Here is a 27,084-nt window from a genome sequence, read left to right on the forward strand (position 1 = left end):
AGATGGGTGGAGACCCCCTTCCAAAACTAGAACATTTCAGTTTTTCCCTATAAAAAGTTACAAATTTAGGGGAAAAAAACCAGTTTTCTGCAAAACATTGGGGGGGGGGGGGGCGTGGAGAGGGGAGAAGAAGGGAGAGGGAGGAGGAGAAAAGGCAATTTTTCCATCCTCAAATGATTTAGAATGAAAAATTTTGGACAGTTCGGCTAAATTGTAATGTTTCTGTTTTACAGGTGGGGAAACTGAGGCAGTCAGGAGAAATAGAACACACCCAGAGTTAGGAATAGAACCCAGGTGTTCCGACTCCCAGTCTCCCAGGCTCTGCTCCAAACCCTGGACATTATTCCTGACTCTGGGTGAGGAGGGGAATCCAGACGTGCCGACTCCCCGTCCCTTGTTCTAACCATTATTCACGCCCCGTGAACGGCGCCAGGTTCTAATGAGAGCGACGGGTGTGGAAGTGGTGTTTCCCCAAGCCAGAAACAAACCTGCCAGCTCTGCGGGTGCGATCGCTGCGGGGGTGAGATCCCCAGTGCGACCCGTGCGGGGCAGCGCTGGCAGAAGTGCTCATACACTGTGCTGGCCTGGCGTGCAAAGAGCTGTTCCCCTGCAAGTGCAATGCTCCACGTGAGCCATCAGGGGGAGTCGATGACTGGTGCAGGAAACTCACGGAGCCGTTCAAACGTCTGGAGTCCTTCCCGGGCTTGTTTAACTGACCTCTTACCCAGAGCGCTGGTTAATGCTACAGCTCACTTCTGTGCAGTGGAAGGGAATTAAAGGGTCGGGCTAAACAGGGGGGCACATTTCTACAGGCCACTTTCTCCGTTCCACAGGAGGGGATACCCCTCTCCTCTCACCCCCCGGGAGCTATGTTCTTGGTGCACTTGCACAAGAGGTGAGACGGATCGGCCATGCACAAAGGCCTAATTGAGCTGAAGAAATTAACTTTCTAACACCTTATCTCCAACGGGGGTGGGTTCTAAATCCATGCTACCGCACCAGGCTGGCCTCTCCGGGTTGTCAGATCCTGACAAGCAGGTGGGTGAGACGAAGTGGGAAGAAAACAGAGAAAAGTTCACGTGATAACAAAGGAAACAAAGGGGAAGAGAGAGTGAGGTGTGTGCAGATGGAGAGATGAGGAATAGGGATGTCTGAACAAAGGAGAACTGGAACGCTAATCCCTAATCTAGTGAGCAGGGTAGCACCAGCCCTTGTGGCCCTTGAAAGGCATACGAGAGTGAGTGAAGGGGACTAATTGTTGAAACAAGTTCTTTGTGATGTACCATCACAGCCTAAAACAGTCAATGGTAGCTCAGAAGATTTCAGGACAGCTTAGCTCAGGTCCCGCAGCCCCAGCGAAGGGCCCTGAAAATTTGCTTTGCCAGCCCGAGACATCGCAATGCCCTGAACGCTGAACTGTGATCCTGCAGGACACGCACACGTGGGGGCCTAGGCTCTCCCTTCCCTGCCTGGACACCATTATTCACAGTGAGTCAGCCAGGCGCAGGCAATTTGGGAAAGGGGACGCTTGTCAGCTAGTTTTGGGCCTGGCCTTTCAATTTGTTTTTAATAAAGCGAGCGAGCGATGTACAAAACTTTATGGGAAAGGCTTCCAAGCTTTTTTCTGTCAGTAAAATTCTATGACCTCTGCTAGGTGGGAGGTCAGATTAGACAATCACATTGGTCCCTTCTGGTCTTGAAGTTTGTGGGCCAGATTCTCACCTGATGTAAATCAGCTTGGCTCTGCTGAAGTCCGTGGAGCCGCACCGATCTATGCCAGCTAAGGTACGGGGCCTTTAATCCTGCTAGCGCCAAGTCATCTGGGGCACACCTCTGGTATTGCCTGATGTCCTCAAGTTGCCAGATATCAGGCTCAAGGGACTTGGGCCTATGGCATGGAAACATCCCTGGTCTTGGTCACCGATCTGGTGATGGACTAAGATCAGATGGCCATGCCAACTGGCCAGCTGCCTTGGAGTCTGTTTCATCTCTTGGGTATCATTAATTCATCTGTGAACCCTTTTCGTTCCAGAGATTGGGGCAGGATTGAGGGGAATCCCTATCAAATGACACTTGTTTGACTTGTATGAAATCATACTTTTAAAAATATATAATGTGCACATGTGCCTGGGAGATTCCCTTGACAATAGATGATGATAAATAAAAAACAAACAGGGCAGGAAGTGAAATTAACCAAACTATTCTCCACTATCCCAGCCGGGAGCATGAAAAGTATAATGGGACAAATAGTTGAAAGGGAGAGAGCCTATTAAAATACTTTGTCTGAATGGTATGAAAGATGGAAGGTATTTTTGTTCATGGGGCACAGATAAATAGTTATAAAAGATTAATAATAGATGTTAGAAGCCTGTTATAGACATGAGTAATATATGTTCTAGACAGCTAGAAGCATGTCAGCAGATGGTGTTATACACAGGGCTGGTGGAAAGTTTTCTGTTGAAACTGTTCTCCAGTGGAAAATTGGGTATTTGAGAGAGAGAGTGAGAGAGTGAGAGAGAGAGAGAGAGAGAGATTTCTGCAGAAAATTCAATTTTGAATTTTAAAAAAACCCAACTGCCTAGAAACTGAAATATTTTGCTTTAGAAATGACACCACTGTTGTGCAATTCCCATGACGCACAGCCTTCTTTGCCCCTGAGGGAGGGCAATAGTGCATCATGGGAGAGGCAGTTCAACTAGGGACCCTGGCTTATAGAGGAGAATGGGGGCATGAGACATTTGAACTACAAATCCCATGAGATGGTGAGGTGGCATTTCAGAATCAAAAAATTTTTTTCCAATGAAAACTTAAAATTTTCCACAGAGAAAAAACCCCATTGTGATAAGCTCTAGTCATAAACCATGGTTATAAGTGACTTATTGAGCTGTTGGAATCTATAATAGTTGATTAAAACATCTAGCAATCATTTATTAGACCTTCAGGAATGCATCATTAGTATAAAAAGTGTGATCCTAAAAGATGTTATTTGAATCACAGATAAAGATATTTCTTTTAAGTTTTATATTCATAGTGCCCCTCTAAGTGCTTTGATCCATGTTACTTTGAGTTAAAGTGAGTTGAATTTTGTTGTAATACATATACATACATACCAGGAAAAAACAAACAAACAAACAAACTATGGTCTCAACACAGGGGGGTTTCTAAAGAACAGTAACAGAGAACTTGAAAACCAAAGCGACGGCTCCACATACTGACTGAGTGAGTGCTTGTTCTACTGCAACATGAACAAGTCTCTCTCATTAATTTTCCCCATTATGGCAGTGCCTAGATGCTCCAAATTGAGATGGGGTCCCATTTTGCTGGGCACTGCAAACACCCATAGTACAGCACAGTCCCTGCCCTGGACAGCTCCCAGCTGAAACACAAGGCAGATGAAGAATGGATTATTAAACCCATTTTACAGATGGGGAACTGGGGCCCAAACTGATTATCTGTCACACGGAGTCTGTGTCAGAGCTGGAAACTGAACCCAGGTCTCCTGAATCCCCATCCAGTGCTTTAACCATTGGACCATTCATTCTCTCCTTATACCCTTGAATGGCTTCCTATACAAACCACAGCTAGCCAGCCGTACAACCAGCAGCAAACTATTCATTATAAGAGGCACATGCCAACTAAGGGTGAGCGAACTGGGTTGGCTCAATTAAGAAGCCTCACCCCCACCAGCCAAACCTTCTTTTGAATTTAATATTCCCACCCCCTACGCTCTCAGCAGCCCTTGAACTTCTGTGCTCCAGAGCTGGAAGCAATGAAAGCTGCGAGAGAGACAGCTCTGATGGGACTTCTGATCCAGTGGGGTATACCAATCCAGCACAAGAACCACCTCCTTGAGCGATTTGCACTAATCGAGGCCCGCTTAAGGCCATGCTGTCCGGGACACAGAGAAGCCAGCTTGGAGAATTGCTCATCCCCACTAGCATTAGCATCGGATGCCATTAGGAACATTTGGCTTGGGTTGTAAATTCTTTGGGGGCAGGACTGTCCTTGTTACGCAGAGCCTAGCACAGGGAAGTCCTGGTACAAATAATATAAGGGATCAATGGTAATAATAAAAGCAACCCAAAAGAGGATGAGGCCCATCAGTGGGGGAAGGGACAGAGAAGGATCAAGCCATAAAGGGCCATGCGGGGTGGATGGGTGAAAATCAAAGAGCCACAGCCCTGAACATGGAGGTTCACCAGGCTTTTGAGGCTTGTGCAGGGAGGTCTTCCAGCGCCCAAAGCTTCCCAGCGCTCAGTTGCACAAGAACTAGCAATACTAGGCATGAGCAATGCGACTATCCCCACCGGCCCGGAGTCAGGTGCACGGAGAGGAATGCTGCTGCAGAGGACAGGAGACTTAGGTCCCATCCCTGGCTCTGCCGCTGATCTGCTGCGTGACCTCGGGCACGTCACTTCTTCCCCTCTGTGCCTCTGTCTCCCCCGTTGTATTCGGATTGTAAACTCTTTGGGGGAAAAGGGCGGCTTTGCGCTACGGCTATGTACAGCGCCAAGCACAAGGAGGCTCTGATTTAGCTGGGGTCTCGCAGCACTACCGCAAGACACATGATAAAGAACAGTCTGGAGCTTGCAGGTGAGTCAGGGACTCCATACTCCATTGGAGACAATTCCCTTCAGTTCATCCCACCTCCCGCTCTTCCTCTCAGTTCAGTTAATAGGCAGCCGGCTGGGCCGAGCTCTTATTAGGGTTTGAGGCTACACAATGACTCTGGCTTCCCGTCTGAGGGAGCGATTGTATCAGGGGCTGCCTGTGACACTGGCAGAATGATGTCATGTCTGGAGGATGGGATCATGGGGTGGAGGGGGTGGGGGCTAACTGAAAAGCAGTGGTGCCCAGCAGCAGGAACGCGAACCCTGTGCCTTCCCCACCGGAGATGGCGCTCCCCCGGCCCTTCCCTGCAGCCTCCCCATGAGGGTCTCTCCAGATCTAGACCTGAACCGTTGAATGGAAAAGGCACCGAGAAGGAGTGGAGCCTGAATAACAGAGGGGAGGTGCATGGCGAACCGCAGGGCCAAGGGGCCAGCTTCAGGCCTAGGGTAAGTGGGTGCAAATCTACTGACATCCCAGGGTTGCATCTGCATGCATCTGGAAGCTCAGGTTTTGAGGGGTCTAGGCTTCTATGCAGATTTGACTTCCATGGCACGTAGAGATCACAGCCCCACTGCCTTGCCTGGGGAACCCTGTCTTGTCCTGGTGCCATGAATCCCAACAAACGGGGAAGGAAAGCCGAGCGGCCCTAACTGACTTCAGGACTCCACTGTGCAAGGCACTGTCCATACACAGTAAGAGACAGCTCCTCCACCCCAAAGAACTTACAGTCTGAACAGGGCGAGAGAGGAAGGACTGGTAGCCTCACTTGACAGAGGGGACACTGAGGCAAAGAGAGATGAAGTGACTTGCACAAGGTCACGGAGCCAGTCTGTGGCAGAGCTGTGAGCTGAAGCCAGGTCTCCAGAGCCCCACACCGGTGCCTGACCCATAAACACCATCCTCTCTCAGAACAAGCCCGACGTTTCCCCGCTTCTTTGCCAAGGTGAAAGACGGGCTGCAGCCAGCTCATACAGAACCTCCTCCTCATTCTCTCAGATGAAGATCGGTATCCTAGCGAGAGCCGCGGCGGCTCTGGAGACTTTTACAGCCTGGCTGAGGCGTCCTATGTGCAACGAGACACCAGCCCCCGGGTTATCATTAACCTTATTTTCTATTTCTAGCGTCTCACTTTTTTTTTTTTTCCTTTTTTCTTTTTTTTAAATACCCTTCTCCTGTACCCAAGACCTACAGGTTTAGCTCAAGACCTACTTCCTGAGCCTTTTTGAGGGAGCTGCTCACTCCAGCACGATGCCCTGGGGGACTGAACAGCCCCTACCTGAGAGCACAAACCCTAGTGAGCAGCCATTGACATCCGACCTTCCCTGGAGTCTGAAGACACTTGGGGCGGAGGGGGTGGGGGGAAAAGAGATAAATGCTTAGAAAAAAAGAAGAGTTTGATTTTGCAAGGGAACCAAGCACTCAGGGCTCCTGCTGATTTCATTAAGAACTACAGGTGCTCAATCCCCCTAGGGATCAGTTCGACAGCGCTCAAGATGCTACAGAGATGGGCGTTACAGGAAGCCCTAAGACAGAGAGGTAAGTTAGGTGCTCGCACACTAGTTGCTCCGTAACCCCCTTCGGAAACCCTGCAATCTGCCACCCCAGTCCCATAATCCTCCCCCCGCCAGGGGCACCCTGGCACACACCATCCAGCGGCCCACAAAGCAGGTGTAGTTCAACAGAGTTCCATCTTTATACAAGGCCAGATGACGCAAAGCCAACTCTGCCAGCTGCCGAGTTGAGCCCATCTCTCTGGCACATAGGGTGTTTGCCTGCATGACGGATGCACGGGGGTGGAGCACAGTTGGGAAGTCCAGCAGGGCTGTTTTGCCCTGTAACACTGGCGAGCGATGACATCCCAGTACACTTGGAAATGGGAATTTCTCTATTAACCCAGGGGAACAAGGGGACATTTGCTCCTGCGCACTCCTTACATCCTAGGACTTCAGAGGGACCTCTGTGGCCCACAGGCCTTGTGCTGTGAGGAGAATCGTGCCCATCCCGAGTCATGCTCCGACTGCTCAGGGAAACACAACGACATCCTTCCACTCACTCCTGCCACCCCCGGCACCTGTCTCAGACCAACGGACCTGTGTGTGTCATGGCTTTACACGGCGCCACTAAGTGTGAGAAATGCCACCAACTGGAGGGGCCATGAAGAAAGACTCACAAGACAACGGGACAACATCATCAGACAGCGATTCGCTGAGGACGGTGCAACTCGGGGACAGCTCAAGGCCATTCTCGGATGTATGACTCGGCTAAAAATCTGCAGCAAATAACCCCACGTCCCCGTATTCCAATGTCAAGAAGCTGCCAAAGTACCACGTCAATAGGCGAGAGTCAGAGGGAAAAGTACTTCTCCAGGATGCATGCATAGCTGCCCTACATAGCTGTGATCTGGAGCCCACCTCTAATAAAAGCCACCCTGGCAGCAGACCCTGCCATGTACTGCCAGTCCTCTGAGCGATGGAGAGGAGGTGAAGAATGAAATCCCAGGTGGGGCTTTACCTTCCAGGTGGCGGTGTTCCTCCTGAAGTAGGCAAACATCCGCGTGAACCAGTTGTAGATTTCATTCAACGTTAGCTGCCTGTCTGGGGTCTCCAGGATAGCCTGGAATTCAGGGTGGGTGGGGCAAAAAACCAAACCAATTACTCATAAAGCATCAATCCCAAGAGTCTGTATCACTGATCGTGCCTGTCAACAATGATGGGCGAGCTGTAGAAGAGCCAGAGGTTGAGGGGGCTCACCCATAGATCTCAAAGCACACAAGCACTGTAAGCTTTGCTGTTCGGGTGCAGAGGGAGCATCTTATAGACTCATAGATATTCAGGTCAGACGGGACCATTATGATCATCTAATCTGACCTCCTGCACAGCGCAGGCCACAGAATCTCACCCACCCACTCCTGCAACAAACCTCTCACCTATGTCTGAGCTATTGAAGTCCGGGGCGTGCAGCAGTTCAGTGGTGGTCTCCTGATTCCCAGCCCAGTGCCCTACCCACTGGACCGTGCTGCCAAAAGGTTACATGCGCTGAACCAACTATCTAACTCCAGAGAAAGCTCAGCTAATCTTGCTGTCCAAAGAACTAAATGGAGTTACAGTGGCTGAAATCACCCTTCTAAGCAAACCTTGTCTGTGTCAGGCACAGGCTTCTGAAGACCCCCACAGAGTGAAAGAGTGAACAATGGGAGTGCTCAGATTTGCATTTCTTCATTAGCATATTTGCATATGCAAATCAAAGGCTCACACATTTGATCCGTGGGGCTGGAGGGGTTGAGAGAGGCTGACAGAGTGGCACAGACTATACCCGAAGCCCCAGAGCCTGTCCTTGGATTTGCTCCGTGGCACCTGTGCTCTGAATGCTACACAAATGGCCAGACAGCACAGAGCTACTGGCAGGGATGCTGAGTCCCTCTATGCCCCATCTCTCCTGGATTTTAAGGTGTGGAGTCCGTGGTGATGGCTGATGACCCTGGAGACTGGGGTTCCCCAATTATCCATAGAACAAGTATAGCACAGGCAAGGCCGGCCCTCCTCCCACACTGCATCAGGATGGATCAACACTACAGATGAAGAGAGGATCGCCACCTTCATGGACCAGTTCTTGGGCCGCTCGGATGAGACTCTCAGTAAAAGCGGGCAACCAGTGCCCAGTGGTGTTGGTGAGGCAGATATCCACCCACTGGGAACTCACTTCGCAGAGGCAGGTCTTTAAATGCACCCTCATCATTTTTGTGAAATAAATATTACTATGAACAACTTACACGACTGAAGTGCCTTTTCCCTGAGGATCTCCAAGTCATCTGCAGACAACCAGAGCAATGGAGCTACACCGATTTACACAAGCTGAGGATCTGGCCCCTACGGAATTAACCCTCTCCATGCTCCCCTGTGGAGTTTGTTATCCCGATTTGCTAACGAGGGCCATGGAGATCACAAAGTGAGTCAGTGGCAGAGCTGGGGATGGAACCTGGAGTCCTGCCTCCCAGTTCTCAGCCCTAATCACAAACAGCCTACCACATCGGGACACAGCTGCCTTCACAGCTCCCCGGAGCTGGAGGGGGTTCCTCACCTGCCGGATGAGTGAGGCGTACGTGAAGGGAGGCCGGACATCTGTGTTTTTGTAAAACTCATGATTCTGTGCAAGCTCTGGAGAGGGGGAGAGAGAGAGAGAATATGAAGGAACCGAATCTAGTAACTCATACCACATGAGCATCAATGACCCACCCACTGCTGCTCTTACCTGACGATATTGGGGGACAGAATTTTTCAGGGTTTCTCCTGCGAATGGCCCCCATGGTCTGTAAGGTGGAGGAGCTGATGACGGATGGGCCCTGCCGCAAGGGAGTGATGGGGGCGGTGGCGGAGGTGGGGGGATGAGGTAAGCCATCTGGAAAGGTATCTGAAGTGCTCTTGGAGAGGGTGGCGCTTGAGACCAGGTTCAGCTGCACAGACAGGGGCGGAAGAAATTGAGAGCAGTTGGGAACGGACGCAGAGATGGTCTTAGGTAGGGAGAGCGATTCGGTTCCACGCTGACGGGAGGGCGCACAGGGCCCTCTTACCCAGGGGGATGGGCACTAAAGGAGAATCTCACGGATCAAACCAGCTACAGGAAAACTCTGCTATCAACACATTGCAGCTCCATGTGGGCCTGACCCAGCTCCCATCGCAGTCACTGGAAAGGTCCCCATGGGCTTCAGTGCGACTTGGATCCAACCCCGAGTGTCTTAATCCCGAAGCACTTTGCAAGCCAACATACCAACTATACCCAGGGACCACTTCACCCCCCGCCGAAATGCAGCCAGCTCTGAGTTGAGACTGTGGGCAGTCGCTGAACAGGACAGGAAGCGAAGCATTATGCACAGGAAGCAGAGACTCCTGCCTCTCACGGAAACAGCAGGTGGAATTCAGGAGCAATCACCGCAACGTGGTCGGCGTCAAGCCCTTGGCGTTACAGCTCACCTTAGAGAGGGCACCGCTAGAACGTCACACGGGGGCAACTCAGGAGGAAACACGACCGCCGAGCCACCAGGACTTACTCTCTGCAGCACGCAGGGGTTCCTTAGGGGTGTCTGACCCGGGTACTGCCCAGACCCTTGTGAGAGCTGAGCTAGGAGCTGGCGAGGGATCAGGACCGAGATATTAAGGGCACTGCGTATGGTTTGCGGGGGATAGGTGCAATGATCCCGATTTCTGGCCTGGAATTTTGTTCAGTGAGCTCTTTAATGGGGACAGGGGAGCGGGCACTGATGAGGACACGTTTGCTCATGCCCCTAGCCAGGCTCACTACTGAACAGGAGCAGAAGGACCTGGGGGGATGAAGCCATGAAAGTATAGGGAGAACAGGCGACCAACAGAGAGAGAGAAAGGCCACCCTTCCAACGAATAGGCTCCTCAGGAGCACGGGGTGATGGCACCAAGCAGGAGGGAGCAGGCTGGGGGGAGGCCAGCATTCCCCGGAGCCTCCTTAACACAGAGGACATCAGCACCTGGGCTTTTCATGAGCTATGCCCTGCTAAAGCATTGGATGGCTAGTAGGGGGAGCAGCATGGACCAGAGCCAAGCCCAGGCCCTCTAGGGCAGAGATCACCAGAAGCGGATCACTTGGGGATCACTGCTCCAAGGACATCATAACCGGGCTTGAGACACTGAGTATGTCCTTGACCCTGCCCAGTTTGGACTGCCACCATGCCACTAACAGGGACATGGTCTGCACGGCTTGGCTCAAACCCCTGGGCGAAGCGAGAGAGGAAAGTGGCGATAAGACATTGGGAATGGACTTTGGAAGAGCTGGACGGGGATGGGCGGACAGATGGGACAGGGATGGAGGCACTGAGAAGAAGGAAACTCGAGGGGATGAGCGACAGATGGAGAAGGCAGGCTGGTGCTTACAGGTTGACTGAAAGGCTTCGGCTCCGAAGGTCTCATATGGAGGTGGGCCATCATTGCCTGGAGACGCTCGCTTTCTTTCGCCAGCTGTGGGGCGAAGCAGGAGGGAAGAGGTTACTTGTTGCTGCAGGGTAACTCCCAGGGCTCTCTAGCGCCCAGCTTCCCAGGGAGCGCTCGCTGACATGCGCTTCTGCTGCAAGCTTCCTCTCTCATCCCTTGCTTGGCCCCCACGTGCCTGGCACTGTCTGGCCAACGTTCCCTGAGTGCTGCTATGTGACAGAGCAGGGCTGTTCTCTTCCATCCCGGGGCCTTTCTTCTTCTCCCATGGCGAGAGGCTGCCGGTGCTGTGGTCTACGCCCCCCGCTAGCATCTTCCCGGTAACACTGAACGTTCCTGAAAGCCATGCACTTGGCCATGGGATCGCTTCCCTGGCCCGCTAAAGAGCTGCCTTTTCCTATTGGGGAGGAAGACCCGGACGTGTGCTAACGGCTGCTGGGGTGTCTGCCTGTCATAGCCCACACCTCTGGCTGCACAGGAAGGCAGCGGCCCCGGCCCTCTGGCTGGACGGGCGTCGCTCTAGGTGCTGGGATGAAAAATCTATTGCAAAATAGAGTAATTCCATGCCTCTTTAGATGTAGATCCATCCACACCTCTTCTCTCCCATCCATCCACCATCCCCTCCCACCCACCAAACTCCTTCCCTTCTCCCACTCCTCTGTTCTCTGGGGCCGTCTCTCCACGTTTCCCAGGTGGCTGTCACTCCGCTCCGTATTCATGCCTCCCTCCTCCATCTGAGGGCCTGGTCCACTTCTCCCCATCCATCTTCTCGCTCTCTCCTTCCCATCATCAGCCTCTCCCATCCACCCCCTCTGTTCCCTACCAGTGAGCCTGTATTTCCCCTGCCCAGTGTCAGTGCATCAGATCCTACCTCTCTATTCCCCCCCACCACACTCCTTCCCATTTTCCCCTACCTACCTGCCCACCCATCCGCCCACTGGTGCAACATTGCTTTAATTGTGTATGTTTGTTTCTCAGAGTGCGGGGAAGGGTGAAATATTCGCTGTGGCACCAGGAGAGATTTTGAGCTGTGGAGAGGCAATGGGACCTGACACCATCTCTCTACATGTCACCTTCCCTTTCCGCCACATCCCCTCAAACTTTGGGCCCCGCTTGCAATCCAGGAGGCACCCAAAGAGGCTACCTCCCCCCTCCCGCCCCTGCTGAGGAGGATCCTTCGCTGGGAGTGGAGCGGGAAGCCAGGGGAGGAAGGAGTTAAAAGCAGCAGCCGGAGCAGAGTTGGCTGGAAGTTTGAGCGGCTCCGACGCTCTCATTAGAGCTGACAGATCTCCCCTCCTGATGCAGACACTCTCTCCGCCGACACAGCGGGAGCGCCGCGCTGAAAACTTTATAATTGGTAGCTCTGGTGGCAGCTTCTCCTCTTCGCGCACAGAGCTTTCTGCTATCCCTTCGGGGTTTTTTTTTTTCCCACCCCACCTCCTCCCTCCCCTCTCCAAGTTCCAGTAATTGCTTTCAACCTCTTGCTTTAGTGAGCATTTGGGAACAGGATGGAATCACACGGTTTGACTCAGGTGGCTTTAGAATCTCAACTTCACTTTCCAACCAGTGCTCCAGGGAGTTTTTTTCTCTATTTTTTTTTAAACGTCCACCCCTTTCCCTCCCTTGTCCCCTCCCAGCCATCAGCTTCATCCTACGTTGCTTTAACTCCTGCCAGCACTCTGCATTATACCAGCTGGCCCACTCCCTCCTTGAGCAGAGCCTCCTCTGCCGCCCGCCCCCCCACCCCCCCAGCACAGGTGTGAACTAGCAGCCAAGGCAACCTGGATAACAAGAGTACCCCCAGAGTCAGTCACACAAGCTCCAGGGCTGGTATTTCCCAGGAAAGGGCAGGCAGAGAAGCCCATGGGAGAAACTGTAAATAAAATGGCAACATGCGCGCACACCCCCCCGTGCAATGGATACACACGTGTCACACGGCACTACAGTTCCTACCCACGGTCACACGCACCAGGCATCTTTGCATTCAGCACGTGTGCGAGAGATGTGGAGACAGTCGCCTACGTGCCGTATAGACACGTCATTAAAATACTCCGCATAGGCAGTTCTCATAGATTATCTCCTTCTCCCCTCGCCCAGCTGGCACCACCCTGTCCCTTTACCCGAACTTGCCTGCGCTAGTGAAAGCCTTCTGCAGCTGCTGCTTTCAACAGCTCCCCTGTCTCTCTCTTGCCTTGAGCCTTGATCGCTTCGCAACCTCAGCGGAAAGCCTACATTTCTTCTGAATCGCCCTCTTTTGTTAACTAATTACACAAGGCACTTCTGGAGGGGGGAGTCAGCTCGTATGAAATGCACAGGATAAATCAAGGTCAAGATTTCCAAAAACAGGGGCCTGATGGGTGAGCTCCGAAGTCTGCATTCGGGCACCTAACACACGGCCTGATATTTGGAAGTGCTGATCACCCACCAGCTCTCCTGGCTTCAGGACGATTAGGATTTGGCTCTAGAGTTGGATACAGAATATTGCACTAGTCCCACGGGTTGCAACCGTTACACAACATTCATGTACACATGGTGCCATAGATAGCAACACAAGCACACACAACACGCTGGTTCCACTGTGCCAGTGTCAAACCCCCACATGCTATAGAAGCAAATGCACAGGACATGAAGCGTCCTGGCTGAAATGTTCAGAGAAGTCTGCGGAAATCAGGCGCCCATCTTCCACTGGATTTCCACTTGAAATACCTAGCCTCCATGTCTTACGTTAGTTACAATGATAGTCTCTCTTTTTCGATCGAGCCATTCGATGTGTTGTTTCATATGTACATGAATGTGTCATCTACCAAGGTTTGAGTGGTTGAGTCCTTCCCCTGCTGCCCACCCACCCGCACCTGGTTTTGGGACAGGGCCCTTCTCCTTAAGTTAGGTGGGCGACTGCACGGCAAAATGGGCGCCGAATTTTCAGGTGCCATTGACAACTATTTTTCTGCCCTAAAGGCAGCTATAGAAGATTGCAAGTTGTTGTGGCCAAGACCTCCTAGATCTGCTCGTCTGCGCCCGACAATAATTTGTCAAAGATCACATTTCCTGGCTCTCTGTAAGTCACAGCCCCAAATATTGGGACTGTCCCTATAAAATCGGGACATCTGGTCACCCTAGACCCAGCTATTCCCTCCCGATGGAGAACAGTTTAATTCTGCATTTATATCCAGGGCAAGTAAAGAGTTTGACTCAACACCACCCTTCAAGTCTCTTTGGTTTGCACCTACCTGTATTTCCAGCTGCTGCACCACTTGCATTTGAACTCGACACTGGGCCGTGCTTCGGTCATCAAGTGCGTGTTCTGTATTGAGGTGTCTAGACAGAGAAGGATGGATTTTATATGGACAGTTCCCAGAGCCTGCCATGAAACACAGCATCTTCTAGTGGCCCATGTCATAGAATATCAGGGTTGGAAGGGACCTCAGGAGGTCATCTAGTCCAACCCCCTGCTCAAAGCAGGACCAATCCCCAACTAAATCCGCACCTACCTACAGCCTGCAAGCACCTCTTATCTGTATTACAGGAGCACTGGAGGCTCTAATCTGCTAGTTACATTACATGACAATCCCTGCCCTGATGAGTTTGCAATTTAAACAGATAAGACAAAGCATGGGAGGGGAAACTGAGCCACAGAGCGGCAAAGTGACTTGGCCAAGGTCACACAGCAGGTCGTTGGCAGAGCCAAGAAGAGAACAGCAGGTCTTCTACCTCCTAGGCCAGGGCCCTATCCCCTGGACCACACGGTCTTGCAGCCCCTTCCCCAGCAGCACTTGGATCACCTCAGCTGTAGTTTGCCACAGAGAGTCCATTGAAATCCAAAACAAACAGCTGGTACCTGTGGAGGGTGAGCCTGCAAGCCAAGCCCCGGGGGAGGTGCGCGTATGGTACAACCGTTGGCTCATTCAGCTCAGCTGGAGAATCCCATTTCCAGGATGTACCTGGAAAGCCCGACTGCCCCCAAGGAGCAGGTTTCCAGGCAGACGCAGGCAGCCTCGTGGGGATTCATTTGCATTCCATAGGGAACTCCCCAAAGGCAGGAGGTGGCGTTTATGAGGGGCTCTGCATCCTAGACTCCCAGTGCCTCATGAACATTCGTGCATGAAGCCTTTCAAACACCCTCCTCCAGGCAAGTAAATATTATCATCCCCATTTTACAGATGGGGAAACCGAGACCAAGGAGGGGATATAGCCAGGTCAACGGCAGAGCTGGGACTAGAACCCAGGGCTCCTGACTCAAGGTCCCATGCCTTACCCACAAGGCCCTCCCCTTCCTCTCTCTCTGCCATCAAAACAATAACCTCATGGCCACCTTTGGCTGCGGAGCCTTCTCCTTACAAAGACCCTTGTTGGGAAACGTGTATGGCATCAAAATGGCCCATGCTCGCTTTCACGGAAGAACATACAGGATCAGTCTTAGTCATGACTCCAGGTTGAGTGCTCCCTGCCAGCCAGGAACTCTCCTCCCTCAACCACATGGAGATCCCAGCCACGAGCACAGACAGGCATGTCAGGACAGGCAGAGAAACCCCCGGGGTCTGGAACCCAGGGAGAGTGGAGATAGCTCAGTGAGAGGTGCCGGGCTATGGGCTCTCTCTGGAATAGGGGAATGCCTTGCTCTTCCCTGCCTCTCAGACTAGGGATCAATCCTGCCCTACACAGCTCTGACACATCTCTCCTCCAGGCCTCATCTTGCTAAACCCCGGGTGCTCAAAGCATGGCCTTCTGAGCCTGACAATGCAGCCCAAGTCCTGCCTCTCCCTGCAACCGAGGCACACGAGGAAAGCTGGCTCAGGGCGCTGGTGAGCGCCGAACGAGCAGGGATAATTCTCTGCCGGGGTGAATTCAAGGTGCAAGAAAACATTAGGGCTGCATTACGTTTTGATGTTTTAAATACACCTGCCACGATGGTGCTGTCTAAAGCAGCCCTAGGCCTTGCAGATGTGGGAACCCCTCGTTTCAGACTCAGCTGCAGGCGGGGGGATTTGGTAAAGAAACACAACATGCGGATCCCCGTCAGCCCTGCTAACTAAACGAGCACAGAGAGCGAGCCTCCTCAGCCCCGTGCGGCGAGTGCTCTGCACTGTCAGCAGCCTGCCATCGGTGTCTCCTCTCCCCTTTTCCTGAGCTCCGCGTCCCCCCGCTCTTTTCCCTTCACCTCGAGCCGTGCCGCTCTTCGGCCTCTGTTCTCTCTCCCCCGACCTGCCACTTGACAGATCCTTGCTATCAAACCTCTCCCTCGATGATCAACCAGAGCCATGCAACAAAACAGCAGAGAGCGTGCGTTCCTGGATGCTGCGGCGTTGGGAAACCGAGCTCCCTGGGCTGGGGGCAGCTGCTGCTGACAAGCTGACAGCAATATCAAAGCTATGGGGAGCATGGGACACGCGAATTCGAGACGCTCTGCTGCACGCTCCCCACTCCTGCCCCATTTGTCCCCCTTTGATCTCTCTCTCTCCAGTCTCCCTGACCAGTCAGTTCCATCCCTTGCTCTTCCCCTTCCACATGCTCTGGATCGTCCCTCTGCTCCCATCACACACGGTACCAACGGGGTGGGATCCTCAGATGGTGTCAAGCCGGCCTAGCTCAATGGGCTTACTGGTACCAGCTGAGGATCTGGCCCACGGTCACCCGAGCTCCAACTTGCAGCGTAATTGTCCTGCTGCTGTAATGTGACTCAAGAGGGCAAGTGAGGGGAAAACCCTGCTCTCTAGTACTTGGGATTTTACTTTATAGGGGTGACGTTTGGCATTTCCTTATTCTTCCGTGACTTTAAAAAGTCCCTTTAGGGGCAGGTCAATCAGATCAGAAATAATTAAGTCACCTGGCCTCGCACTGATCTTCCATCTAGGGCGGTGTGGCCCAATGGACAGGACACTACACCGGGTCTCGAGACATGGTTTCTATTCCCAGCTCTGCCGCTGGCCTGCTGCGTGACCCTGGGCAAATCCCTGCATCTCTCTGTGTCTCAGTTTCTGTAAATCAGCAGCAGTGATACTGACCTCTGCTGTAAGAGCCACAGATGAAACACACTCCGTAAGAGCTAAATATTATTAGAGTCCTCAAAAGCCTTTACAAACATGAATTAATTTAGCTTCCACTCTCCACCCCCGTGAAGTAGGTATCGGGGAAACTGAAGCACGGAGAGGGGAAGTAGCTGCTCGAGGTCACATGGGAGAGCCGACGGCAGCACCAGGAATAGTTTTATAGGTTATAAAGCCAGAAGGGACCATTGCGATCACCTAGTCGGATCTCCTGTACAACACAGGCCATACAACCTCCCTGAATTAACCCAGGCCTGAACTACAGCAGATGGCTTAGGAAAACAGCCAGGGATGGATTCTCCATCACAACCCTGGGTAAGTGCTCTAACCAGCAGGTGATTCTTCCTGCAGAAGCCACCGTAAGTCTCCTCAAGGATCGTATGTATGTGCAGATAACAGTATTTCATTTCTCTTGACTTCTGCTCCATCCCTTCTGTTCGGAACTCCCTGCGTGCTGTGCCAAGCAACCTCCCTGTCTTCAGAGCCATTTAAAACTCATGCCTTCCAGGAAGTCTTGCGACAATAACCCACCGTGGTTTGGATGGTTGAACCCTCTCCACTTTCCAAGACGCACAGCTTTGGAAAAGGTGGTTTATCTGGGGCTCTATGAGCCCATGTCACACGATGGGCTAGGTTTTCACATCAGTGAGGTGTGTAATCCCATGACAAAATGCATGTCTAATTTACAGGTGTAATTACCAGACACACAAATCAGGTAATTGTATGTGCAAGTGACATTTGTGAGTGCGACCACAGTAACCACACAAGCAAATCAGTTGTGAATTGCGAGCACACAATGCATGCCTAACTTGTTAGACAGTCCAGGGCCAGATTTTCTATGTCTGATTTAGGTTGCACGCTCCTAGGTGTAAAGGCAATGCCTCTATCCATGATGGAACCAAGCATGCTACTGGTGTGCAAATGATGGTCATTTTGGTGACTCGGTTTCCGGCCAGGACTGGGGACAAAACACAGAGATACCATGGGAGAAGCTGTCCAGATGGGATCTACCCATCAACCAGCAGCAGGAGGTACCAGGATTCTCACTGAAAAGCCTGTTTATGGGAGATTCCCAGCCCTATCTTGCAAGAACAAGATGTTAGGGACAAGCTTTCAGACTTGTATCTGAACTAACCCAACAAAATGTTCAAGTTTCTTTCATCACGACTACCTATCCAGCTGGAGATGGACTAGGGGTCTTTACTTCTTACTCCTCTGCATGGTGGGACTAAGACATGAGTACTTCTGCGAAGAATAAGCTGTCAAGAGTTGTGGCATTCTCTGCCGAAGGAGGAAAGTGTAAAATTGAGGGTGGGGGGGATCTTATCTGGAAAGTGCTTTCATTCTTTCATCTCAGTGTCAGAAAGTTTCATTCTTCCTTCCTGTGTCCAGGGGTGGAGTTCCTCAAACTGCTCCAGCACGTATAAGAAGCCCAATAACTTGGGTACAAATTGGCCCCGTGGATTCAGATGCACCCAAAATTCAAGCTGTTTGAAACATTTCAAATTTAAAAACGGAGACACATTTTTTTACAAATATCTTTGCAAAAATTCTTCCCCCTCTTTCAACCATCTCTACCCAAAACATTGGAGAAGCTCAGGATTCAGATGGGAACTTCACAGATGGTGCCCCTCTCTGCATGAGTCAAACCAAAACCAGCGATCCAAACACTTCTGAGCTTCTGATCTAGTTTCAGTGATAGTGGGTTGGGCCCATCCCTGCTTGCAATCTGCTTGTGAGGTCAGTTAAGTATTAGACCCATTGTACAGATGGGGAAACTGAGGTGCGGAGAGGCAAAACCTTACCTCAGGTCTGGTAGCAAGACAGAGGAAGAGAAGGGAATAGAACCCAGGAGTCCTGAGTCACCAAGCCACTTGCTCTAACCAGTAGGTGGAACCCCTCTCTGGTTCCTTAGCTACAGCAAGGCACAATGCCCCCATCCTCTCCTCCTGGCTCTTTCCTTTGAATAAAGATGCTTTCTCCTTCTTAACCCATCTCCCCCGACACACAGCAGTCACTCTTCCCTACCCCTGACTGAGCCTGCCTTGGTATTCACTGCAGCTGGCACCTGTTCCACCCTCCGGTACTCCCTGCCTGAACAAAGTGGGGAGGCAGGCCCACGGCTGGCGAGATCGGCTGACACGCTGCTTGTAAAACTAAAGTCTTTCAGACACAAATAGACACACACACGCACAGTGCATCTCTGCCCCAACTCCCACAATATTCCCTTCAGTGCAAAGGGGGGAGGGGGGGGAAAAAACAAAAACCCGTCAGTTTCTTCTGATGTCTTTGCTAAAAATCCCGGCTACAAAGAGATCTAATTGCAAATGAACTAATTAAGTACACCTCTGACGAAGCGTGAAAACAATTTGTTTGACCCTGACGCTAGCAGAGGGCTCTTAGACAGCAGAGTTAATCAGCCAGTGACAGAGCCCACAAGCGGTGTCAGCAAGCTGCCGCGCTCCCATCTGTTTCTTTCTCTTCTCTCTTGCGCGTGTTCTCTCTCGCTCTCTTCCCCCCTTACTGAGGGTGAGCTGCTAACTTTCCTCATTTGTCTTCTCTCGCCCTCCCCCACCCAAGTCCTGTGATTTCTCTAGATCTCCTACGGTCTCTTCTCCTCTGGCACACACTCCCCCCATCCCTCTCACATGCCCCTGGATGTTCAGACTAACCTCTTTGTTATGGGATGGTGGGCCCCAATTTGGCTATTACGCTTGAATCTACAGTTCACCTGCTGGCTGAATTGAGGAGTTTCCAGCTCCAAGACACAGGGAGTTCTATCATCCCCCTTGTACAGATGGGGAACTTGGGCACAGAGACACTAAGGCCCAGAGTTTCCAAAAAGGGATGAGTGATTTTGGGGGCTCAATCTGAGACACCCCCCCCCAAAGGGGCCTGACTTTCAGGTAGTGCTGAGCCCTCTGGAAATCAAACCCCTGCAAGGTTCTAAGTTGGGTGCCCCTGCAAAAAATCACTAGCCACTTGTGGAAAAATCGTAGCCAGAGATTTTTTTTTTTTTTTTAGGCCACACCTGTGGCCTCTGAAGAGAGGATGAGCTCTGCCTAACCCCAGATAGTTGGAAGTCATGGCTTTTCTGACCTACCTATACTGCCCTCAGCCCGGGGTGCAGGTGCAAGGACCACCCCCTCCCTCTTCTGCCCAAAGCAGTACTGAAGTACAGAGTGCTAGCGACAGGTAGGGTCTGGACGGCCCCCAAACGCAGGGCAATTTGCAAACCACCACACTGGCTGCACAACCTGGGGGAGCCAGGAATGAAACGACAGCCCTGGAGAGACACAGCAGGGGGGCGACCTACTTGACAAACTGTCCCAAGTCCTCACAGAGGGTTTCACAACCTGGCCACTTGCATTCTCCGTGTCCGTACAGAGGGTGGGAGCCGGGGTTCTCTTCATGAGAAGAGCTGCTGAGAGAAAGAGAGAGAGAGAGAGTGTGTGTGAGACGAGGGAGAAGGAACGAACCGTTACATTGGGGATCTTACACATGTCAGGCTGGCTACTGCAGTTCCAAAGAAGCTTCCAGACCAGGACCACCCCAAGATACTAACACATCTCCTAGCACCTTTCAGCCAAGGCTCTCAAATGCATCAGTCAAGCCTTAGGAGGCTGGTGAACATGATTACAGCTCATTTCCCAGATGGGTAAGTGGAGACGCAGAGAGGTTAAGCGACTTGCCCACGTAGCAACAGAGCTGGAAACAGAGTCCAGCTCCCTCAATTCCTAGTCCACTGGACTATGCTGCCCCCACTCCCAAGGGCAAACAATGGACCCATTAGCCATCTAGCTTTTTCTTAGACCTACAGGGCAAAATAAAAGGCTGCCCCAGCTCGGTTCTACCTGTCCCTCCTTGGCGTGAGCATGGCGCTCTGTCCATTGGGGAGAGAGTGGTGGGAAATGGGAGGCGAGACCTTGGTGGCCGAAAACGAGGTAGAGTTTGAAGTGTTGGTGGTCAGGTCGAGGCCCTCTTGCTTAATGCTGTCTTCTACGGGCTGGGTAGCGGTGACCTCTTTCCATAGCTGCTGCAGGTCCGAGGGACACACAGCTACATGCCGGACGGGGTCAAGGGAGAGAGGAGGAAAAACACATGCAGAGAGACAAGGGTGAAGATATGGACTGGAGAACCACCGCTAACCAACAGTAACCTGTGCCGAGAAGAACCCAGCGCAGGGCAGCTTTTAGTTTCATCGAGGGTGGGTGAAGAACATCAGCCTGACAGCCCTGGAGGCCTGAGCGCTATCTAGCCATGGTGGCAGCAGCACCAGCTTCCCTCTCACTGCCTCGGCTATCGCCACAGGAAATTCAGTGGATCTGGTTTGCAGGCACGCGAGGGAACCTTCCTTTCAGGTTTTGCTCCACGAGGCACCCAGACTTCCCCCCACCCAAAGTTTTGTTCTGAGCGTGGGGGTCCAGTGGACCCACCGCTCAGTGGAAACGGCCCAGTTTCACCTGGCGGTCTGTCCCGCCTGCCGGAGCCGCACACTTTCAACAGGCAGGTGCAAACGGTCATTTGGCCCTGGCCCCAGGCTTGCTTCAAAAGGATCATGAAGCTCTCGGAATGAGCTGGGAGGAGTTTCCAGTGCGTGACCTAAACCTGGGAGGGTCCTGAGTGAATCTAGGGGAAGTCGTGCCTTGCTCTGGCCTCGGCCCTTCACCCAGATGGGCCACCCCTCCACAGGCAAACAGGGCATTCATTCTCCAGGCAGAAGAACTCTGCCTTCTGGGCACGCATCCCTCGTTCCCAGCATCTGCCTGTACCACCAGCCCCACACAGGAACCTCTATCAGCCAGGGCATTAAACAGACAGGAACCATATACGCAAACTCAGGGCCCGGTCCTGTTCCCACTGATTTAAAAGGCAAAACTCCCATCGCCTCCTTCATTGGCAGCAGGATCGGGCCCTGAACTTACAGAATATACCTCAACTGCTCCTGTGCAATTTTACTGCTATCGAGTCTACGAATCACTGTTGCCGCTCCTGTATAGCCCACGACGGTGCCAGAAGGAGACAGACTCAAGCAGGCCTAAAGTGGGTTGAAAACCACCCGGTGGCTACTAAAAGCCTAAGAGCTCGGAGGCTGCATTCGTAGCAGCTACGCAGGGGTAACGCCCACCAGGCCGACTGGAGCGGAGGGCTCGGGCTTTAAAGGACGGAAGGAGAGAGCGGAGGTTTGCCACGCGCTTTACCTTGTGGAAGGGTCTGCAGGGGAACGGTGCCTTGTCCCGGCTGAAGGCTGACCAGCCCTTGGCGCTGAAGGTTTAACAAGTGTTGCTGCTGAAGCTGTTGCATCTGCAGGAGCTGCTGCTGGAACGCCAGCTGTTTATTCCCCAACGGCTGCTAGGAGACAAAAGGGAAAAAAAAAAATAATCAAAACATTATTTTCGACACTGCAACCGAGGCCTTAAAGGGAAGACGGGCCCCGCAGAGCGCCACGGAGTGCCGGCTCCCGGCATCAGCCCTACGCCTGGTCAGCACAGATCTTTGTCCTAATTGCTGGTCCTCGGTAGCCAGTCAGCATGTAGCCAAGACAGAGTCTTTGATCTATCGGAAGAGGAGGAGAAGGAAGAGAGGGGGGGAAAAAAAAGAGGGAGGAGAGAGTGTGTGTGTGTGTGTGCGCGCTTGCTTAGAGAGCCCGAGTGCTCCAGCTCCATCTGTTCGATGAGTATTTCCAACGCCTCTGCATTGGGATCACGCAGGGGGCTAAAGAACACTACCGCTGCTTTGCGCTGCTATTCAGCGCCTGGCTGAGGCTCTCCACACGCCTTACAAACATTCGCCCATTGAGCTTCCTGGGAAGAAGGCAAAGTTATCATTAACCCTGTATTACAAACGTGGTTACCAGGAGTGTTTTCCCAGGGCTGGAAAGAGGCCAAGATGGGTAAATAACATCCCTGTTTTACGGAGAAATATTTATTTTTACCAAATAATTAGCTAAGCATCACAAGCCCGCTGTCAGGTAGTTGTTGGACAATTTGTACAGAACCTGGCACAATGGGACCCCATTCTTGGCTGGTGGGTAGGCACTGCCGTAAAAGATAACGTATAAGAACTTGCCCTCTAGGAAATGTCCACCTAATCTCCTGGGGTTAACAGCTGGTTCATGGCCTGTAACAGGACGGTTTGTATTCCTTGCTAAACTGATTTCTCCCCCCTCCTCTTTGAGTATTTACTGTTGTAACTCTGGATAGCCTTGCAGTTCATATAAGTGTTTAACCTCTTCTTGAATCTTGCTCCGCTCACAAGCTTGGGCCTCCAGGCTAGCTTGTGGCAATGAGTTCCACGGGCTCCATGTGTAATTGTATTCCCTTTCCTCAGTTTTGAATGTGCCACCTCACAGTTGCAGCAAACGTTCCCGTGTTCTTGACTGATGAGATGGGGGGGAAATGGAGGTTCCCGATCTCCCTTCTCTATCCCATCTGTTAATTCTGTATGCTATTATTTGTATTGCAGCAGCGCCTAGGAGCCCCAGTCCCGGACAAGGATCCCATGATGCTAGGGACTGCACAAATACAGAACAAAGATAAGGTTCAGCTGCACTGTAAAGTGGGCAATCCCACTCTTTCTACCAGCTGTTCAGGTCGCAGTATTTCCAAGCCCCTAACTGTGCTCATTGCCAGTCTTTTGTCCCCCCCACCCCTTTAATTTTACACCACGGAGAAGGAACCCAGACCCTCAGTTGCACCTGTGGGCTGGGAGAGACCAACACAGAAAGGTAAAGCAGTTGCATGGAAGACCACAGAAGGTACCGCTCAGATAAGACATACCCTCCCCACCTATCAGCTGACTAACTCAGTGGTTCTCAACCTATTACCACTCTGGGCCACATATGCAGCTCTCCATGTTTACATGTGCTGCATCCACACAACATATATACGACCTGTATGGCCCTGAAGAGGTCACACGGGCTGCAGCTGTGTGCTGGTTGAGAACCACCGCTCTAACCCCACTAGGCTGGAGCCATCTCTGGGGAGGTGACAAGAAACACATAAGACGTAACTAGAGGGGGAGAGGTTTGAACGGGGGAGGAGGGAAAGGGCAGCTGCTGATCTGTGGCAAGGTGGGAGAGAGGGAGCCTGTACCTGTCCACTCATCACAGCAGTGGGCTTTGCCGTAACCCTTCCAATTCTGGATTCCTTGGACCTGTTGTCAGCACACAGGCCGGCCAATGTCAGGTGTTAAGGAGGCATTGCCTCTCTGAGTGCAGAGAAAGCTGGGAAACTTCCAGTTGCTGCTCCAGAAATCTTCTCTCATCTCAGATACACATTAACCTAAGACAGGGAGCTCCTGGAGAAGTAAAAATCCACAAGGCCTGGTCTTCACTGCACAGTTCAGCACAGGAGCACTGCCCCTAACTTGAGTCCACACACAGATACCTCGCACTTCTCCCCCAAGTTGGCTGGCCCGAGGAAAAAGTTTTTTTTACAGTCAATATTCTCACTTAGGTTGTAAGCTCTTCGGGGGCTTGGACTGCCTCTATTCTGTGTTTGTACAGCCCCTAGCACAATGGTGCCCCAGTCCAGGGCTATGGCTCCTAAGTGCCAGGGTAATACTGATAATAAATTATAATTATAATAATGTTGGGTGAGGATTCACAGCTTGGAGCCATCGTGAAACAGTCATCCATCCCCGCCTCATACGGAGCACCAAGAACTGACCCAACCTGAACCTCTGCCCAACTAAACCCTGAGCTTCTAACTGGGAGCCAAGACACCTTGTAAATCCTGGAAGAAGAGACTCTTCTTGGAAGATTCCCAGGTAGGTGTAAGAGGTTTGGATCATTTTGGACAAGACTGGGAAAAACCCAGGAGATTCTGACAGCAAGCAGGAGGGCGGTTAAACAGCACAGCTGGGAACCAGAAGCCCATGGCTCTGTCACCAACTCATTGCATCTCTCCAGGCAAGTCACTTACTTCGCTGTGCCTCAGTTTCCTCATCTACAATGGGGATAAGGAGGTTGACTCACCTCAGTGCTGGGCTGTGAGGGTTAATCATTAGCGTCTGTAAAGCAAGGTGAGCTCTTGGGTTTCCTTGAAGAACAGTAGGGTATTTAGATCTTTGGTTCTCAATCACTGGGCCAGAGATGGACGAGACCCTGTCTTGCACATCTCCCGGCCAGGATGGCTCCCAAAGGAGAAATCAACAGGGCTATATCCCCCAAGTTTCGGGGTTTCCTGTACTTGGTGACTAAGGCACAGACTATAGTGATCTCCCTTCGGAGAAAAAACAAAAAAACAAAAAAACAAAAAACCTTCATCTTCTAACTCCTGGGTGCCTGGGAGACAGCGCACGCTAGGGTAGCCTGCGCACTCCAAGGCAAGGTCAGGAATGTGGGGGTGAGAGACTCCTAGCCAGGGGACCAGGGAGGACTATCTTCACAGCACTTTGGTGGGGAAAAGATGTGAGGAGAGCAGATTCCTGAAGGCCCCAAAGGAGACAGAAGTTGTGCTCAGTGACTGTCTGGCAACCATTCATTGGGAAGGGTTTTATGGGGGTGTGAGACGCATACATGTAGGCCTGGAGGGGAGGGCAGGGAGCCCAGCCCTTGCCTTTGTTACCAACGGCAGCCAGAGTTTACTTTCTCCCTTCCCCATGGGCCTTTCGGCAAGCACAGGTTCCTGCCTGTTACATCAGGCCACCTGAACACTGCCTCATTCACTCAACTTCCAGGCTGTAAAACAGAAGGAAATTGGGAGCGGATTAAGTCATTAGGATCCCCGGGGCAAATCACTTTCACCTCATAACTCAATAGGGCTCTTTATCTTTTCCATCTACCTGCTCCAGAGTCCTAGGAACCCTGGCGGGGGCAGCAGCCGCTGTGACACCAGCTCCAAGGGGCCTCCGGCGTGCGTACGTACAGGCAACAGCGCAGCAGCTACAGGGACTCAATGCACAAAATCAGCAGGGTGAGACCACCTCTCTGCGGCACCCGCCAGTGGGGGATCTCAAAGCACTTCCGACTCTACGGCCCTGCGTGAGGCACTGGAGGATTGCACCCATTTTACAGACGGCCGCACAGAGAAGCGACTTGCCCGAGATCAGGGGTTGGAGCTGCGAACGGAAACCAGGAGTCCTGCCTCCCAGTCTCCTGCTCTAAAAACCACAGCTGCACTGAATAAATACCAACCTTTGCCCGTTGGGAGGGGAGGGGTCACAGCCATTTTTAGGCCATTCACACTCAGCTCCAGGTTCGAATTTAACCATCAAACTGCTGAGCTTGTGTGTGTGTGTGTGTGTGTGTGTGTGTGTGTGTGTGTGTGTGTGTGTGTGTGTGTGTGTGTGTGTGTGTGTGTGTGTGTGTGTGTGTGTCAAAAGTCACATCAGCTTTGTCTGGCTTCAGTGTCATTCAAAATTAATAACACCGTGGGGCTTTGGCTGGTGCTTGGGCCACGTGTGCCCCAAAAACGCTTCGTGAGTCTTGGATGGTTTTATCACATGAGGATTACCTGTTCACACCCTCTGAAGCGTCTGGCATTGGCCATTTTTGGAAGACAGGATACTGGGCTGGATGGGCCATTGGTCTGACCCAGTATGGCCCTTCTTGTGTAGGATTTCTAATAGCCCAGCCTCCTCCCCTGCCCAAAATCAGGTGGATTAGTTGCAAATATGTTATATATAGCACAAATTCTGCAAAAGACAAAAAAAAAAAAAATCACATCCCCACACCCAGCTATACCCTCTACCCTCACCCTTTTGCCCTCCAGCAAGCCACTTCCCTCCAGCTCCCTCTTATAGCAGTAGGGAGGGGGTAATGCATTCTGCCAGGGAAAATAAAGTTTCCTTCTGGTGTTGCCTGGCCGCTTGTGTCCTTCCCTCCCCCACCGCAAGATGTGCGGCTGCCATAGTCTGTGGGTTTCTCTGGACACTTTCACTTTCAGAGGTCATCCGCAGCGCGCTCTTGACAGAACCAATGAAGTATGAAGCTTATCGGCCCACCGATAAAAATCTCAAACACAAAGAAAGTAATTCCTGAACTGCACTCTGCCAGTCAGCAGCGGCCGTTGGGGCGCTCCGTTCTCTCGTGTTGCGGAGGTGGGGAGATGAAACGGGGGGAGAGAGGGGAGGGCTAGTAGGGAACAATCCAGGGTCCTGTCCCTCCCCCTCACCCCCGTGATCCCCACACTCTTCCCCAGAGACGGAGCCCGAGTTCCGTACCGCGTTTTGTCTGCACTCTGTTTACATTAGACGCAGCTGAGTGGGTGCAGCTACTGGGGTAACAGGCGCCGTCACTTTGATTTATGAGCACATCAAGAGGAGTTTCGGCGTGACACTCTGGACTGACAGGAGCACTTCATTAATCTGACGCCTAGGTTACTTGCCAGCCAATCCCCGAGCGCTGCCTCCCCCCGCCCCGCCAAGCTGTACAATATCAGCCCCTACACGGGGGCCACGGCTGGAGAGAAGCCGTTGAAAACAAAAATCCCCCTCTCCCTCCCAAGTTCTTTGGAAGCACAAAGGGACCAAAT

The 27,084-nt window shown here is 52.0% G+C and overlaps 1 protein-coding gene across 5 annotated transcripts in view; it reads right to left on the reverse strand.

Annotated features, from left to right (window-relative positions):
* FOXP4 (forkhead box P4) overlaps window positions 1-27,084 on the reverse strand; it is a 138,430-nt gene that overhangs the window by 16,999 nt on the left and 94,347 nt on the right. For 2 of the 5 annotated variants that reach the window (XM_037884875.2, XM_043533477.1), the window contains 8 exons: window positions 21,808-21,958; window positions 20,461-20,665; window positions 19,923-20,030; window positions 13,793-13,880; window positions 10,509-10,592; window positions 8,860-9,061; window positions 8,689-8,765; window positions 7,123-7,224 (listed from right to left, as the gene is read on the reverse strand). In XM_037884875.2, the coding sequence (XP_037740803.1) occupies window positions 7,123-7,224; window positions 8,689-8,765; window positions 8,860-9,061; window positions 10,509-10,592; window positions 13,793-13,880; window positions 19,923-20,030; window positions 20,461-20,665; window positions 21,808-21,958 (1,017 nt within the window). The remainder of the gene's footprint in view (window positions 1-7,122; window positions 7,225-8,688; window positions 8,766-8,859; window positions 9,062-10,508; window positions 10,593-13,792; window positions 13,881-19,922; window positions 20,031-20,460; window positions 20,666-21,807; window positions 21,959-27,084) is intronic. The other 3 variants (XM_037884871.2, XM_037884874.2, XM_037884872.2) reach the window with 3 other exon arrangements.

Source organism: Chelonia mydas, chromosome 21, assembly GCF_015237465.2.
Source record: "Chelonia mydas isolate rCheMyd1 chromosome 21, rCheMyd1.pri.v2, whole genome shotgun sequence".
NCBI lineage: Eukaryota > Metazoa > Chordata > Testudines > Cheloniidae > Chelonia > Chelonia mydas.